General features: G+C 36.2%; 1 protein-coding gene across 5 annotated transcripts in view; it reads right to left on the bottom strand.

Annotated features, from left to right (window-relative positions):
* LOC118280236 (roquin-1) overlaps positions 1 to 18,351 on the bottom strand; it is an 87,001-nt gene that overhangs the window by 25,004 nt on the left and 43,646 nt on the right. For all 5 annotated transcript variants that reach the window (XM_050704085.1, XM_035600192.2, XM_035600270.2 and 2 more), the window contains exon 3: positions 4,923 to 5,115. In XM_050704085.1, coding sequence (XP_050560042.1) covers positions 4,923 to 5,115 — 193 coding nt within the window. The remainder of the gene's footprint in view (positions 1 to 4,922; positions 5,116 to 18,351) is intronic.

Below are 18,351 nucleotides of genomic sequence, written 5' to 3'. Positions count from 1 at the left end.
TATTTGGCGTGATTAATATCCTTAACATAATTCGCATAGAGCTGAAAAATAGCATAAACGTTAAGTGCACCATTATAAACAAAATGTCAAAAATCCTCATCGATCTCACTTTTGGTAAAAAAAATATTCAAGGTTAAAAGGTCAAAATTATGGTTTTTTCAATTTTTCTCGAAAACGGCAAGTTCTATCGTTAAAATATGTTCGACACAGTTGTATATCATACAATTTTCTACAAAAATGGTTTATCATTTTTAGTCTTACGACTTTTCATTCGTGAGATATCACGGTTTTAAATAAATAAATCATAGTTTACATAACTCAATGAGTTTGACTCGCTATCTCCCACGCGATTTTACCTCCTCCTATTGATTGTAGTCAACAAATGGACTATTTAACACAAAAAGAATAATTCGATGCAGGTCAATAGTTCTTGAGATTAGCGTGTTCAAACAAATTCTTCTGCTTTAAATATTAGTACTACTTCCGCATAGTTTTATCTGCTACTCTACTTCTATTAATTGTAGCGAGATGTTTTATAGCGTATAGCCTTTCTCGATACATGGACTTATTCAACACAAAAATAACAATTTGGTGCGAACCAGTAGTTCTAGACATTAGTGCGTTCAAACAAACTCTTCAGCTTCAAATAATAGTAAAACTCCTGCTTGGTCTCATCCGCTGCTCGGCCCCTGTTGACCGTCGCGTAATATTTTATTATAGCTTAACCTTCCTCGATAAGTAGACTATCCAGAACCAAAAAAAAAGTCGCAGTATTAGTTTTGGAGATTAGCGCGTAAGTACCACTCCCGCGGTTTTACTCGCTGCTCGGCTCCTAGTATATCATCATAGCGTGATGTTTTATAGCCTATAAGCTTCCTGGATGAATGGATTATTCAATACAATATAATAATGGTCTACAAGTACTGAGCAGAGCGATTGAAACAGCGCCGGAATACTTAGTAACTTAATATATAAGCTTAAGAGTTTGTATCTTTGAACGAGCACACCTCCAGAACTACAACATCGAATCGAATTATTGCTTTTGTGTTTGATAGTCCATTAATTATTGAGGTAGGTTATAATTAATGAAACATTAGGCTATGCTTAATAGAAGGCCAGCATCGATTGAAACTGCGGAAAAGTAGTACTAATATTTTAAGCTGAAGAATTTATAGAACACGCTAATCTCCAGAACTAGTAGTCCGAATCGAAGTGTTTTTTTTGTTAATTAGTTCATTTATCGAATTATGCTATAAGCTATAAAACATCATGCTACCTACAATTAATAGGAGCCGAGCAGCAGTAAAACCCTGCGAGTATTATATAAAATACGTTTTATTTCATTAAAACCGCGATATCTCACGAATGGACAGTCGTAAAGGTAAAAGTGATGAACCATTTTTGTAAAAAATTGTAAGATCTACAACTCTGTTGAACATATTTGTACGATAAAACTTGTCCTTTTCGAGAAAAATAGAAAAAACCGTAATTTTGACCTTTTGACCTTGAATATTTCATTTGGTAAAAGTCTAATCGATGGGGATTTTTGACATTTTGTTTATAATCATGTAGTTAACATCTATGCCAATTTTCAGCTTCATTAATCGATTTGGGAAGTATGTCAAAGTTGCGACTTAATTTCGTCTATTTTTGGTTCTAACTTTTTTGTCCCATGGATTAAAAAAATAATCATACCTAATGTTAAATAAATTTATACTCTTTCATTTGATATCATTTTCATTCGTGTCCGCGACCGGGTCGGTTTCCGCCCAATGACCTTTATTAATTATCCTTACATATTTGAGACACCTGTCGTCTATAATAAATAAGTCCGCAAGGCAGCTAGTGGCGAGCTGTTGCGCAGTGGCGACCGCACGGACTTGACTGCCGGGAGAGGCTCTATTCTTCAATTCCGGTTAGTAGGTACCCGTGACTATCCGGAGAGACCTCTCCTGCCTCATTCTTGCCTTAACTGGCTGGTTTGAGTATAGTCAGTGGAGATTCGCAAGAGTGGAGTTGCCTTCAACTTGGAGTTGCCTTGAGTTTGCTAGCCTGCCTGTTTATCCGTATGTATCAATATTGGTCAGGCCAGGGGCCATAGTACCCCATAGTTAACCGGTTAACTGTTCCATAGCCACCCACACCCATATCCTTATCATTTCTTTTTACCATATCTCACAATAGTCCTGCATGAACCGTGGATTGTCCTTTGGTGTACTTCCATAGTACGTACAGGGATAATCGCCGACTGATGTCTCATTACATTTAGATTAAAAATGTTCAACAGGTCTTTGTGAGCTGGCTTCCGCTCCTCGTACGCCTTCCAAAGGTCCGGGACCCGTGAAAGGACAAACATAATGATAATAATATTAGCCCTTTATTCAGATCGCTTAACTTAGTACAATAGATTTTATTAAACTTATGTAAAGAATTTACATTGAAATCATAAACTTAATAAACAGTTTAAAGTAATATTTGTTGCTTAGTTATCTTTCCTAGATCTGTTTGCCAGTCGGCAAAGGTGGCACTCGCGTCCAGCATTGGTTCAGAGCATGGTGCGGAGCGAGGGGGACTGGGATGCCGTCTCCTCCTGCGAAGCAGTCATGCTAGCTAAGGAGGAGGCGGGGAGCGTGAGAGAACGAACCTCCTCACGCCCCAGCCGTCGCGAGAGACACTCCGGGCGTCGGGGATCGCGAGACGATCTCCGGCCACCGTAAGTGCGGGTCTGCGGACGGTGAGCAAGGGTAGCTCGCCGCCCGACCAGAACCAGACCCGTGCGTGCGGCGCGTTGCGTTGCGAGCCTCAAAGAGCCATCAAACCACCACAGATGGGGCCCAGTAGGGCTGATGCCTGATCTGGAGCTGCGGACTACCTAGCGGGTTTACTGGGGCTCCGGCTCGAGAAGCAGGGGTAGGAACGGGGTGGCTTTTAGTCAGTAAGAGAGTCTGACTCTCCCTCTCGCCTCACCCGAAGCGGGAAAAGTCATAGGATGATTTTCCCCACTCAAAAAATAAATAAAAAAAGTTGGCAAAGGTTTCCTCCAACCATTCCCATTCCTTTCTTTATTGAGCCACTCTGTGCCATGTGACTTGTCTGATATCATCATCCCATCTTTTCTGTGGTCCTCTCTTCCTTTTGCCTTCAATTGGGTACTACCATGTCACCCTTTTGCTCCATTTGTCGTGTCCTCTTACCAAGTGACTAGCCCATCGTCATTTAAGTCTTTTGATTTTGTTAATTACATCAGTAGTTTTTGTTTTGTTCCTAATGACTTTTTTTTTAATCTGTTAGACATTATGATATTTAGCATGTCCCTTTCCATTGCAGTAGGTTGCTAGTTTATTTGAGGTCCCCTGATTTAAGGACCATGTTGACACCCGTACATACCTAACTATTTAATTTGTAGTCACGGAGAAAGTGCGAGATGTTAAAACAGATAAAACAGAATACTTATAAAACAAAATACCTACTTAACAGGGATATTTTCAGTAAAGCTTAAAACTTGTAGTTCACATCACAAAATAAGTACGTGTTTTAGTTGGAAGAGTTTGCCTCCGTCTGCGAATTTCAGAGGGAGCACGGTAAATACATTAAAAAATCAGGATCCCAAGTAGACATCAAAGTTCGTTGCCTAAGTTTCTGGATGACAATGCTTCTCAAACGCCGACGTTATTATTCCACAAGTTCTTTTAAAAGCAAAAACGTAAGGAAGAACATAGATATAAGTACTATAACTTTAAAATACATTTTTCCATCGTACGCTTTAAATATACTTTACCTATCGGGTGTAATATGGATGAACCCAAACAACGACATGGTATATTCGTCTGTACAATCATAATATTTAAATGATAACTCGGACTCATTCATTGAGTCAACATCGTCAAACTGAATCCGATTATGGTATTGATCTTAAAACGTGGTTCTAACAAAGCATTTGGGCTACATAAATCTGTAGACAGCCCTCACTACGAAGTGCACGGTAAACAGTAGGTACATATTATAAGAATATTATGAACGTAGTCTTTTTCTTGCTTTCCTTTTCTTGCAAGAATTCGAGGAACTCCGACACGATATTTCATCATCCCAGATATGACTCAGACTACATATAAAATGTACATTTATTACAAGAGGAAAGAGGAAATTAGCTACAGACTTACTTCATAACACTAACTTGATTACTCATAGTAGCCTTTTATCTCAGGGAATACCTACCGACATAATGCGTTCATAGCAAAATCCTGAGTGCAGATTAATTGTGAGTGAAACTTAATAAATGCCCGTCTTGTATAAAGCAGCTACTGTAGCTATTATACTATCTGTCATAATAATCGCAATATCAGACCACACCTGTTATAGGTAAATGTATGTATGTATTTACAACTGGTGTAGTTTTAATTGGTTATAATCAATGTAGACATTCGATGCACCGCGCACCGTGCTATTACTGAGAATTTTGACGGACTAAACCCCAATTAAAGTGAGTGTAGTTTTGCTATTTCTTCTACATGCCATTTACATGCCTATTCAGCAGAGTTTTACTGAAATGTTCAGTTGCGTTACACATTTAATTTGCTCATAAATATTTAGTTTCAAAAAGATTGTCTATTCACACTCCAAAATAGAATTGAGAAAAGTTTCCATACGGGAGACCAAGAGTAGAGGTGGTAGAGGATCAGATAAAAAAATCGTTGACGTAATGAAGCATTTTTCTATTTTACATTGGTGCTGGATCATCAAAATATTAGGTATTGTCGACGGTTATGATGGCTGATTTACTAGCTAGGGTCTGCCTGACGGCCTGACGGATGAATGAATGATGCTCATGGTCTGTAATTGCCACTCGAGCACTTTCCAGACTCCAGCAGTCCCATCACTTACTACTCCAGAAACTTCTATAACAAAGAGTGTTTAATACTCACCATTGCCGCAATACTTGAGGTAAACCGCGAGGTGTTCCATACATTTGACAATGCAGTCGTATGCCTGTTTGTCATGATCGGGGAGCGCCTGTATGGAAGGTGGGTGGTACGGCTGCGCCGGCGGTGTGTACCCCGCGAGCTGCAGTATAGCCGTGTTCACCACCAAATCTTCCGGGTCGACCTGGATCACAGCCTGCGGGAGAAACACTAGACTATTACAAGTACGAAGTCTACTATCTATACATATAATAAATCTGTAGAAGGGTCAATTCTGTACATTGAAAATATTGAAAAAATAAATAGCAGGGGGTGTTACTGGATCGATACCAAGCCCAAATATGTGATTAATTTTTTTTTGTCTGTCTGTCTATATATGTTCAGGCATCACGTGAAAACTAACGGTTCGATTTCGATGAAACTTGGTATAATTATACTTTATTATCCTGGGCATAAAATAGGATACCTACTTCTTATCCTGGAAAAATACGTAGAAAAAAAATCTTTATTTTTCAGTTTTATTCTGCTCAACAGCAGTAGCTCAATAGAGGGATCTCCTTAATTATTATGGGCCTCGCCGTATTTGGGTCCAATAGATATTTATAAGATGTCATTGTCAGAGTTACTCAGAATGGAGAAATAAAAATTCCACGCGAAGACCGACATCCGCGCGGACGGAGTCGCGGGCGGAAGCTAGTACTACATATATCTATTGTTTCATTGTTTAAAATTTAAGATCCCACCAAGACCTTTTAAAATTGGCTACCACTGGATACTGAATTATGGAAAAAATAAGAATTTTTCTTATTGTTCACTTTAGAACTTTTCTCATTGTTTTGCCAGGATTGTATTTTTTGCAATACTTATTACTATGGAATATAGAATCAACCTCTTTAGTCCTTTTGAACAAAATCTGTTTCAATGGACTATGTTTCGGATGCCCCATTGTGGCAGTAATAATAGAATACTGGAATACCCTACGTACGTTACTGTCCCCACGTGTCTGTTTCGGATTACAAAGTATGTAGTTATAGGGGAATGATTAAGAAATACATAATTTGATGCACACGCTCAGATTAATAACACAAAAGGTCATTAAAAAGAGTACTCGGTTATGGAGCATAGGTATTATTGTTCGTTCGCCCTCGTATATGGATTAATTTTCCGTTCGTCTATTAGTGAGGACTCCATGTCGCATGAGTACATCACACGCACACATCGACACAGGAGGGGAAATTATCAGTACAGTTTGAACGACACGTGATGGAAAACATTTGTAATCGAACACGAAATGGGTATCTTCCTATAATTAAATCGTACTAGTGGTCGGCTAGTGGTCGAAATTCGACCATATACGATTTAATTTACAATACCAATTAACATACGTTCAAGGATAATTTTTATTTAACGAATTGCTATTAGTTTTGTAAAATTCAAATTAATATATTCCGGCGTATCATGAACAGGAAAACTCTATTCATATGAGACGTGAGAATATCATCGCAATGTCTGTCGATTTTGGCGTTTTGTCAAATACGATCAGATACTATGCATGGTAGTGTGTGTAATGTTTTATTTATTGATGATTTAATGTACTTTATAAGCATTATTTTTGAAAAATATTCGTTCGCAACTTCTCCTACACATAAACTATAAGTGTACCAAATTTTATGCTCCTACGTCCGCGCAATTTTCGTAAAAAGGGGTCCAAAGTTTTTGCATCACGTATTAATATATATAGATATCAAACGAAATTATGGCAAGATAGCTTGGGCGCACAAAATATTACATTTAAATAGTCAGTGCAGTTGAATGCTGTAGGAATACCTATTAAAGATATTAAAATTGTCTTTAATCTGCAGGACAATAAAACCAAAATGTCTGAGATCTATGTATAAAGGCAATTTACCAAACGTGCAATTTTTGTTGCAATAACCAACTTTGACACAGATTAAGAGACTCATAATCGAAGTATTCGAAAGCTTATGACATTTCCGAAATAGGAACCTAAACCTATGAATCGTATTATCATAGAAAATAAACGGCGTTTAATAAAATCTGAATTATAGCCGTAGAACAAATATAGCTGTACAAAATAACTAAAACTACTAGATACTTGTAGTAAGTCTTTTTTTAAGTTCAACGTTTTAGGTTGATTATAACCATTCACACGTCACGTGACTCAATAGTTTCAAAAATTATAAAATTCAAAAACTATTGTTAATATCCACAGCATTCGAGGGCTGGCCTCGGTTTCTCTAAGATTCCATTATCAGATCTTGACTTGTTGCCAATAAGAATGGGACCACTTAAGCAACATAAACACTTACAATACAAAATCGAATTTAATGAGCATTAAAGCACGGTTCTAAACCTTAGTGGTTTTTTGGTTGCTATTTGTTATTTATTGTATTATTGTGTATTTTGTGTAAATAATAAATAATAAAAAAAAAATATATATAAATACGTACAGGGACATACTTATAGTTCTTTTTTGAAGTCGTTCAAATAGGTAAAACAAGATATTCGCGACGAGTTCATTAAATTCGTGTGTTTTGGTACGAGACCTATTGATTCGCAACCATCTGTCCGGACCCCATTAAATCTCCCCTTTGTGAAACGGGATGCTTTTTGACTTAGCTATATTAGGTTGCAAGGCGTAATCTCCCTTAGTGACCACTCATACATACGTAGCTACTTTTAATAAATCCTGATTTGCCCTTCAAAATAATAAGCCCTTCGTTAAAATAGAATGAGGGTCGGCTAAATGAAAGCTTTTGATGTTCTGTGCCACACACGTAGCGTATACCTGCACGGTACACCGGGACTGCAGACGTGTGCAAGTATACCGGAGCGTGTGTGTGGCGCCACTACCACCATAATAGTAGTATGTATTTGTTTGTTAACAATGTTTTTGAGTATATATATGGAGTTTTTTTAATATCGTAATATTAAATTCATATTTTAGCCTTCCATCCAATATCGATTAGCCTTAAGATAATATACAGTTATAACACTCACAACAATTAAGAAATGCTCTCACTTTTCACACTAGATATTGTTAGAAGAAAATTGAAAACTAATCAGAAATCATTAAATGAAAGAAGTAACACGTGAGACGATTTAAAAAAAATACTTATTTTTATATTACTAACGGCTAAAATCAATACCTGATCTAATCCAACATTTTTGGATCGATCAAAGTTTTTGACATTAAGTTCCTAGATCATAGAACTAACAAGGTAGTGGTAAATTGGTTATAGTAATTATTATAAAGTCTATTTACATATTATAAAGCTTAAAAATGTACCAATCATTAAATCAAATAAGAAGAAAGTACTTGTAATATTAGGTGTTTCGCAATTGTACACAGTAATAATAGTAGAATAAATGATAGGACGAAGCCGCCGACGGCAAAACTCGGCTCTGTTAACCCCCGTACTGCAATCAAAGCCCTTGAATGCTTGGATGGGTTTAATAAATTAGGCAGTTTTATTAACCGGTTTGTACGGAGGGTTGATGGATTTTATTTCAATAAAAGCCCCGCTTTTAAAAAAAACGTCTCTCGTAAAACAAAAAAGAAAGAAAGTAAAGTTTGTAAAGATCGCAAGATAGGGTAGATATTACATGTTTTGTGGAATAAAATACAGTAATTCAATTATGAAGATATGTTAAAAAAAATTAGGAAAAAGTCGATTAGGTTATTATAAAAGTTAACTGGGAGGGCTAATGTAAGATTTAAGATAATAACTATAGAAAACCTGCATAGCCGTAAATAGGCAGTTGAATTTCGCGAAGTTCCGCATAATTACCAGTATGTCCTTAAGTATGTACAGTTTGATTATTGTAACATAATTAACGAAGATGAAATACACTTTTAAACACACAACACGGAAGACGATTTTCTCGGTTCGATACCACAAGAAGACGCGCGACCCGAAACGATACCATCTGGTCTGACCAGGGACTGTCAAAATTTCGAAATAGAATGGTCACCGACTTCAATAGTACAATAACAAAAAACAAACCATTCTACTTTCGTTTTAGGGTCCATAATTATAAATGTTTGGAAACGCAGTTTGAGGACAATAGTGGTGTATTTTCAATTTCCTATTACGTTAATGCTGATGGAGTTGATGAACATAAATATTATGTCCCATAAATAAGAGGTATTTGATATCGGTGAATCAAAAATCTCTCTTTGGCGAATTGAGGCGGAAATACTTATAATAATAGAGAGCTATACATTTATAATTTTTCTTCTATAGGACTTCTATAGTATATATGAATTTAGGATTCAAATAAACAGACGTTAATTCAGTCTAGTCATAGTCATTCTTCTTTTCATAATTTCGCTTATTTTAACAAAATTAATATCAACTTCACATATAGGAGCAATATTAATTTAATGAGCTGTTTCGTTTCCATCATTTTTAGAAAGCCTTCCACCCAGGAAAATGCAAATGAACAAAGATTAGGATACGTTTACCGCCTAATATTAGGTGGGCCATAAGATTTATTGCTACCAACAGTCGTAGAAGCTAGTAAAAAATGACCGTTACGTCAGGTCTGTGTTCTTAGAACATTTCTTTGACAGACTGCAGGTAAGTTAAGCAATTTGTGTCTCTATTATGGCCCTAGAGCCCGCAGCTTCGTAAGTGTTTTTATGGTTGAAGCCGGTAAACAGGCAGACGGATCACCTGATGGTAAGCAATCGCCGCCGCCCATAGACACCCGAAACTCTAGAAGCGTTACAACTACGTTGCTGGCCTTTTGGGTGGTAGGAATTTAAGGGTTGTTAGGCGAGGGGAATAATTGGGCCTCCGGTAACCTAACAGAATGCCCTCGTTGTGTTTGTATCAATCCGGTTCCGGTGAGCCGGCTCAACTGGATTGAATGGCTCAAACATTCGAGTCGAAGCAAGGTTCTCCCACAATTAAGTATACATACCAAAGGATTGGGCGTCCGGTAATTTCACTTAGATGGCGAAAAAACAATGCAAGCGTTGCTTCGCGCCAGTTTTCTATAAGCTCGACCGTGTGGAACGGTATAACTTTTGGGTTTTGTAGCCAGTCACACATTTCGTACACTACAATGCTTTAAAAAATCTAGGTTGACTTACGCTGTAACCTTGAATAGTCTTGGTTGGATGAAACCTTAAGCATCAGACTAGGTGCAGCATATATTACGTGGTTTATGGCATTTCCAAAAACAGCGACCTACCTAAAGACAGGCAGTGGGATACTTTAATATTTTAGTGACCTAACTGCAGTCTTCTCCCAAGTGCGGGTATTAGACAACCACCATTTAGTTCAGCAATAGACGTCTATATCATGCCACGTTTTGGTTTTTTGTGCTAAACGGACTATGGGTAAGTGTACCTAAGTATAAACCCAACAATGTATTGCGGTTTAGCTATTCAAAAGTGAATGATCTTAAGTGATCTTAAGAGGTCCTATTACGTTCAACCGTTCAATAATACGGCGATCTCAGTCGGTGCGATGTAATAAAACATAATATAAAGCACGTTATAAGTGGAAGATTTTGCAAGGGCTGATCGTGAAATTTCGCAAGTCAAAAGAAATTGCATGAAATTATTTTTTCAGGGCAATTAGGTAAGTTTATGTATAACAAAACAGCTTATAGGCTTAAAATTATTCATCAATTATGCAATACAAATGCTAAAAAGATATTAGTCCTCGGATATGATAAAAGATCGAAACAAAACATAATATCAGCTTTTGTAGTGATTAGCATCGGTAGAATTGTAGTATTTATTATAATTTGGGCAATACGTCGTTATTTACAACTTTTTATCAGTATACAACGGTTATGTTAGGTGCAATCTATACCGCAACCCTCAGAGAGCAAAACTTCCACTAGTTCTATGGAGCAACTTCGAAGAGTTCAGGAATGAAGGTCTGTAGCAACCCTCAACCCCCAACGTTCAAGGCGACTGCTCATTGCGTCTTACGAAGTACGCTTAGCAGACATCTTGCTACGTAATTAAATTACTTCCTCTAACTACTACTTAAGTTTCACTTAGTTAAGTAAGTAAACTACAATAAAAGAAATTTTATTTAATGTGTGCCGCGTAATTGGTAAAGCGGATTAAAATGTATAATATAAAAATAAGTCGAGTTTTTCCTTCCTGATGCTGTAAGTCCAGAATGCAAGAACGAATTTACACGGTTTTGCATTCATTGGAAAGGTCTCGGGGTCCGTAAGGTTTATAGCAAGGAAAATTCTGGAAAAAATATCATTGGTGGTGAAACGGAATTCACCGGGTTTGCTAGTTAGATATAAAACAATCGTTTTCGGACTACCGAGTAGTATTAATCAAAATACCTTTGTTACTCGCATCTAAATTAATCAAAATGAAAACAAATTGTAAATGTTATTAAATTGTATTTAGGTACTTTTTTATAATAGGATGGTGCTTGGCCACCTTTTCAGCTTGTGGTAAGCGATGATGTGGCCGACGTTCATTTACGTCGTTATCATCCATCAAGGGATGTTTCTATCCAATTCACAGATTACCCGAAATTGGGAAAAGATTACAGAGCAGACGAAAACCATATGACGCACGTCCGTTACTCCGAACATTTGTATGTTTTCACTACCACGTGTTAAGCGAAAAATTCATTAACTAGCATCTAGCTGTGGCAGGCAACAGAGCCTAAGAACGTAAAAGCCGACTGAACACTGAATTTTATAAATAAAAATAAGTATAGGTACAAACTTCCAAGCGAACGAGTAAAGTTGGTAGGTCATCACTCCACTCAAAGCTTTTCCTCCGTGCTCGCCTCCCTGGCCGGCCGCGGCGTCGTCCCATACTTGCGACAAAACCAGGCAACGTAGGTCCCGAAGACCGAACAGATTGGACAACTGGAGATTCGTCCTAGTAGGTATCCGAACACCCCAGATGGTCAACAAAGAACGTGTCCAATAACTATACTGCACAAACCTCTGACTGAGACGTTACTGAGTATCTAAAGACGCTGCGCTGACCCAATTCATCGCTGGTCTCAATGGATCCTCCGCCTCTCGTCAATTATGGCGCATTGTCATATAAAAAAGAAAGTACATATCTACAGTGGAAGACTTTTCTCAATGCTTATGCTAAACGTGATAACTGTTTGTTCAAGATCCCTACTGCTATTTTTATACACAAGTATCTTTGAAAAATGTTTCTATATGTCTACTCAAGTAAGATCTAACATACTTATACTTAAAAATAATTACTTTTTAAAGTGAAAATATATAGAAAACATTTTTTTTATAATAATTTGTTTAAACAAAGAAAAAATGTTTAAACAAAAAGATACAAAAAAAAGTTTGTTCACAAAAACAAAATTAATATCTTGTTTTTATTTTCAAGGAATGTTATTTTTTTTCAAACTCACTGTTAAACATTGTGTATTTTCTTTTATTATATTATTAAACTAGCTTTCCGCCCGCGGTTTCGCCCACGTGTAATTCGGTTATATATAGCGTTTTTTAATGATCTCGACAGGGCCGATTTACGTGATTCTTTTTTTGTTCGGTAGAGTATACTTTCAAGTTGGTCCCGTTGTTACCTAGTCAGGATCTGATGATGGTATTCCAGGGAAATCAAGGGCAAACCTCAAATTTACAGGCAATTACGTTTTTGACAATTTCATAGATCTGTTTAAGTATTTGCGTCTGATAGTCATCATCCCATGTGAATGAGCTGATGATGGAAGGTACAACTCCTCAACGGTTAGGAGTTGAAAGAAAATTCTTACGAAGTTATACGTACATGTGAGGCTATTAGGTTGACCTGATAATAAAAAGTAAATCTCATTAACGTTAAGAATTTAGGTGAAAATGGATGCGGACAAATTTTGTCTCTTCACTTGTTTCCTTTTAGCTGTTTGTATGGGTAGTGTTAACACAAAATAGGGATTTAAAGGCGTGATGTTATTAATGTTATGCATGTATGTACATAATTATGTATGTTATTATGTATGTTAAAGAGACGACTGAAAGTTGTCATACAAAGTCTTTTTTTTAAGGATGGGAAATCATCAAATGACCTCTCCCGCTCTGGGTGGAACGGAAGGGAGTGTCAGACTTTTACTGACTAAAACCCACCTCGTTCCTTCAGTTGCCCTTTGCGTTCCGGGGCCACGGTATCTCGTTAGAACTTTCCCGCAGCCCCGGCTCAGTTTATCCCGTTTCCCCCCTTGGGGGTTGACATTTCAAATATCCCTTCTTAGTGCTCACTTATGTTACTAAAGGAACCTCTGTTCAAAATCTCAGACTCCTATACCGAGCGGTTTCGGCTGTGCGTTAATAAATCAGTCACCCAATCGCACCCCTAAATCACGATTGGAGGGTAGTTTGAAAAAACTTATAATGTCAAACATATTTACTTGCCTATGTACGTGTTCATGTCAAGTTTCAAGTTTATAAACCCAAGGAATAAGATTTTTCATAGAAACGTTTTTACCCCTTATCCCCCCCTTGGGGGTTGAATTTCCAAAAATCCTTTCTTAGTGCTCCCATACAAATCCCAAGGAACCTACATTCCAAATATCAGCTGTCTACGACCAGTAGTTTCGACTGTGCGTTGTCTGTCAGTCACTCAGTAACGGAAGAGTTTTATATATGTTACGGTAAGAGTGAATAATTGAAAATTATTAATAATTAAATACTATTATTAATAATTACCGAAACTCGAGGTAAAAGTGATAAATTAATCACATTTGTCGCTTATTATTAATAATTTTACCCCAGTAGTGATAAATGTAATAAGTGGCTAAGATGTTATTTTTATTTCAATTTAAAAGGCAATATATTGTACTTACACAACAAATATTTGTTGAATTCTGTGATAATACTTTTAAAATTTTAATTTGATGCATTAACGGCGCATTCCAATAAACTACGGATCGGTAGATGTGCCTACGAGCCGTAGAATTTTGACACATTTTGTATGGAGCTTATGTCAAAATTCTACGGCTCGTAAGCAAATTTACCGATCGGTAGTTTATTGGAATGCGCCGTTATAGGTGCTACAGAAGATTTACAGGCAAACCAAATATGATTATTGATTATTGCTTTTAGGATTCGTGTTGATTTTGTTAATGAAACAATAATTATTTAATTTAATTTTTGTTACAATTTTATGTACCACGATAGACTTTTTTGCATAAGTTTGGTGGTAATTAGATTTTTAAAAGAATTTTATTGTTAATTTTGTGATAAATGTGCCCTTTTTGGCGAGGCGAGAGGGAGTGTCAGACTTTTACTAACTAAAAACCACCCCGTTCTTACTCCTGCTTTTCGAGCCGGAGCCCCGGTAAACCCGCTAGGTAGTCCGCAGCTCCGGATCAGGCATCAGCCCTACTGGGCCCCATCTGTGGTGATCTGATGGCTCTTTGAGGCGCGCGCAGAATTTGTTGTCCTTTCGGTTTAAAGCAAGTACAAGTAACCTTGTTTGTGTGATCTATAATTAATATAATCGTAAGAAGGTGTTTAATATTATAAATAAATACATGCTGGTCAAAAACATAGGGTTTATATTTATTTTATTACTTTCACCAATATGTGTCGTGAATTATTAATAATCACTACTAAAAGTGATAAATTTCGATCGATTATTCACATTTACCAAAACATGTGGTACTTAATAATAATTTAGAAAAAATATTAATAATTTTCAATTAATCAGATTTACCGTAACATATATATAGATATGTCCGCGCGAAGCCGGGATTTATTTATTTACTAGCTTCCGCCCGCGACCGTCGATCGATATCACGATCACTTTTTTATTTTTGCAAACTTTTCATCACTGTCAGTAATTTACTACTATATGCTAACGCGAGCTCAACAGCAGTAGCTCAATTATAGAGGGATCTCCTTAATTATTATGGGCCTTGCCGTATTTGGGTCCAATAGATATTTAAAAAGATATCATTGTCAGAGTTACTCAAAATCCTTACTTTAATTATTAATTTTATAAATGCGAAAGTAATTCTGTCTGTCTGTCTGTCTGTCTGTTACGCTTTCTAGCCTAAACCAGTGAATCGATAATGATGAAATTTGGTACAAAGATACATTAGACCCTGAGAAACAACATAGGGTAGATACTTTTTATTGCAAAGAATAGGGGATGAATGTTCATAATGTAAATTAGTCATTTTCAAAGCTGTAACAGTGAAACTTTGTATTTAGACACTTAATGAGGAACGAAAGACACATATGGCTATGGCAAAAAAACAAATGTTTTTAAATGACAATGCCAGATCCTGCCCCACTCAATTTCATCAATGTACAAGAAATGTAAATTAATCAAAATTATGCAATGAAAATAGGAACCCTTGGGTACTTAACTATTATTCTGATAAAATTGCGGATAAAAATTAGGGAATAAAAATAATTAAAAAAACCCAAGGCCTGTTTTCATCGCGACAATCTGCGTTTCTTCGTACGCTTACACGAGGAACAAAACGAGTCATTCAATAAAAAGACATTTATTAATGTAATGTGTACGGATTTTAATATGAATAAAACATCCACGTGAAGACCGACATCCGCGCGGACGGAGTCGCGGGCGGAAACTACTATAAAATAAAATAAAACACATACAAACAAAACAATATAACATACCTGCAAAATTATATTATATTAAATTAAATTATACATAATTATGATAATAAAAATAAAATAAAACCAACCAACCAAAACCAAATTCAATAAAAAATACAAGAATAATTAATGAAAAAAAAGGAGTTAAACATAAAAATATATTTTTTTTCTAAAATATCCGCATCTCAAAAGATATTATTCTGATGGATGGATGGGCTGCTACTTCACTATAATTCTAATCCGAGTTCTATTTTTTTTTTAATGGCATTCACATCTCTAGTGTGTGAGACGTATTTGGCCAACTACGACGTTTTGTTCAAAGCAACACATTTGGAAAATGTTCGGTGCAATTCGAGGGGAAACAGGAGTTTGATCCAGGAAACTTAGAACAAATAACATTAAATGACGACACAAACATCACAAGACAGTTACAGTTCTAATTTTACGGTTTTGAATGCTCCAGACACTCCACTATTTGCGAATGACAAAAGGTGTTGTCAATATTGTAAAAAAATCAACACAAGCTTTATTTAATACAAAAACTTGATGCTCTTTCGTTTGTTAGTTTTGAGCTATGAGTGAACAAGCGTTTAAGCACGTTTTCTGATTTCTCTCTATAATAGAATAGAGAACTCAATGTGTAACATAATATGATGTCAAAATTTAGTTCACGCACAGTCAATATAAAGCCTGTGTGGCATAAACCATTTTAATTTTGTTGGCCTGGGTAATCAGTTACATGCTTCGACTTCGTCAGAACATTAATCAAGTCAAGGAAATTAATCTAATAAGCTCTCTAATAAGCGCTCTATGTACTTAATACGATTTCATTTTTAAGCCTCCTGCAATATAAATATATTGCAGCTTGGGCTCCAAAAATTGATAATTCTTATTTATAAAAATTAAAAATAATGTAGTAACTTGTGCTATTGTAGTAAATGTACGAATTCACAAGGTATTAGAATCTTTTTTTAGTTATTGAATTTAGCAACCCAAGGTAACACAACACTGTTAAGGTTAAGTTTAGGTTTCAGCGCTGTGCGTGGGAAGCCGTCGTCGGCTGCTCCCAAGTTAGTAATAATAAACTAGACGGAGTACATAATTTGCCAGTTTAGGCTTTATTTTATATTTGTTACTACATAGTGAACGTTAAGTTCTAACAAATCAAAATAACACTTGTTAATAGATAAACTGAAAATAGAACAAACGGGCATTGAAACATATTATTATATGACAATATCAATACACAAATAGTAGCAATGAACTATGAAGGGTTTCTTTAAACATCGCGGATTAGGGGTGGAAGGTTGTTGTAACGTACCCGGTTTCGGAAAATTGGAACTATATGCGTAGATACTTACGCGGAGTATTCTATTCATGAGATAGTTGCTGTAGAACTTGATCAGCCAAGTGTATATCCATGCCCAAGCATGTAGGTAATGTATCGGCAGTAGACAACCCATGGCTAGCCAGTGCGTGACGGAGGACGACTTTAAAAATCGATTACTATAAATTAGCCTTGACGCTCAAATTAAACTATCTATACTTTTATCAACAGACACGGAAACAGACCAAAACACCCGAAGCAAAAATACTTAATTAGAACCGTTATTAACTGGTTCGAATCCGAAAAAATACTGAGCCGCTAGGGGAACATTTTAACAGCGTTCCAGAACAGGATTAAGCAACCGAGTCCTTCCACGCGCAGACCCCTCTCATTCCCCTTCAATTGGCATGCTAGAACACGTGGCCGCGCATTCGTCCTGAACATGCTAGCTGGACAAAATTATTTATTGATGTTTTTTGTCTTATACGGCTTTCATGTGACGTTTTATTACGTAATTCGTGCAAAACACCCAAATAAAAGGCGATGGGTAGGTAACTAGGGGTATTTTAGAATACAAAAATTATCAAATAAAGTGTGTAATTAAGACACGTAAATATAAATTCAATAGGTAGTATAAAAGGGGTAACAACATGTATTATGGTTCAATGACTAATATCATAGCTACTAATTGCACAATAGGATCTCATTAGGTACCTAAGTTGTATCAAATTGCCTTAAAGTACTTACATTCTTAAAATTGTAATTAGTAAATAGTAAAAAAAAAAAAAAAAATTAAAGCTTCAATATTATAGACAGAACTAACATTCAGAAGCTACCCAAATTTAGGATACATCCATTGTAGTTATAATTAATTGTAAAACTTAAACATTAGAACATTTATTTCCATCATTATTCCATTATTATTATATTAGTATTCCCGAATCCAGGCTTTGGTTTATCGACTATTAAACCCATTTCCGAGTTAAACCTATCTTGGCTTCGAGCTGAACGCTGTTTCACATTTGCTTTGTCATTTTCGTCTCAAAGATGTCATTTTTTAACTTCAACCTTGTGTGAAGTAATCACTCAGATCTTCAAAGGTTTTAGTAGGAAGACCCAGAGTGGATGTTGAGGGTTTGGAGTGGTGGGCAGTCACTCTCAGAAATCTTCTGCCAAGTAAGTAGAATGTTTGAACAAGAAGCGTTCATGATTGCCTCCAGAACTTTAACATTTTTCAGCAAATTTTGAAGAATTTCTGCTGATATGGTTCCTTAACTTTTTAATAGAATCATCGCTGGTACTCTATGGGCCGTGTCTGTTCCTTATATATTGATATAATGCACTGGTACGATATTATTTTGGGTATTTACGCCATTCTTCCGAAAATTCAATGTTTGAAATTGTTACTTCGATGTCTAGAAAATCCAATAAAAAACATGGTTGTAATTTTTTTGTGAATTTTATGACTACTAAAAATCAAAAGCT

Source organism: Spodoptera frugiperda, chromosome 25 (assembly GCF_023101765.2).
Source record: "Spodoptera frugiperda isolate SF20-4 chromosome 25, AGI-APGP_CSIRO_Sfru_2.0, whole genome shotgun sequence".
NCBI lineage: Eukaryota > Metazoa > Arthropoda > Insecta > Lepidoptera > Noctuidae > Spodoptera > Spodoptera frugiperda.
Note: the sequence above shows the minus strand (reverse complement) of the source record. Positions and strands in the feature narration are given on the sequence as shown.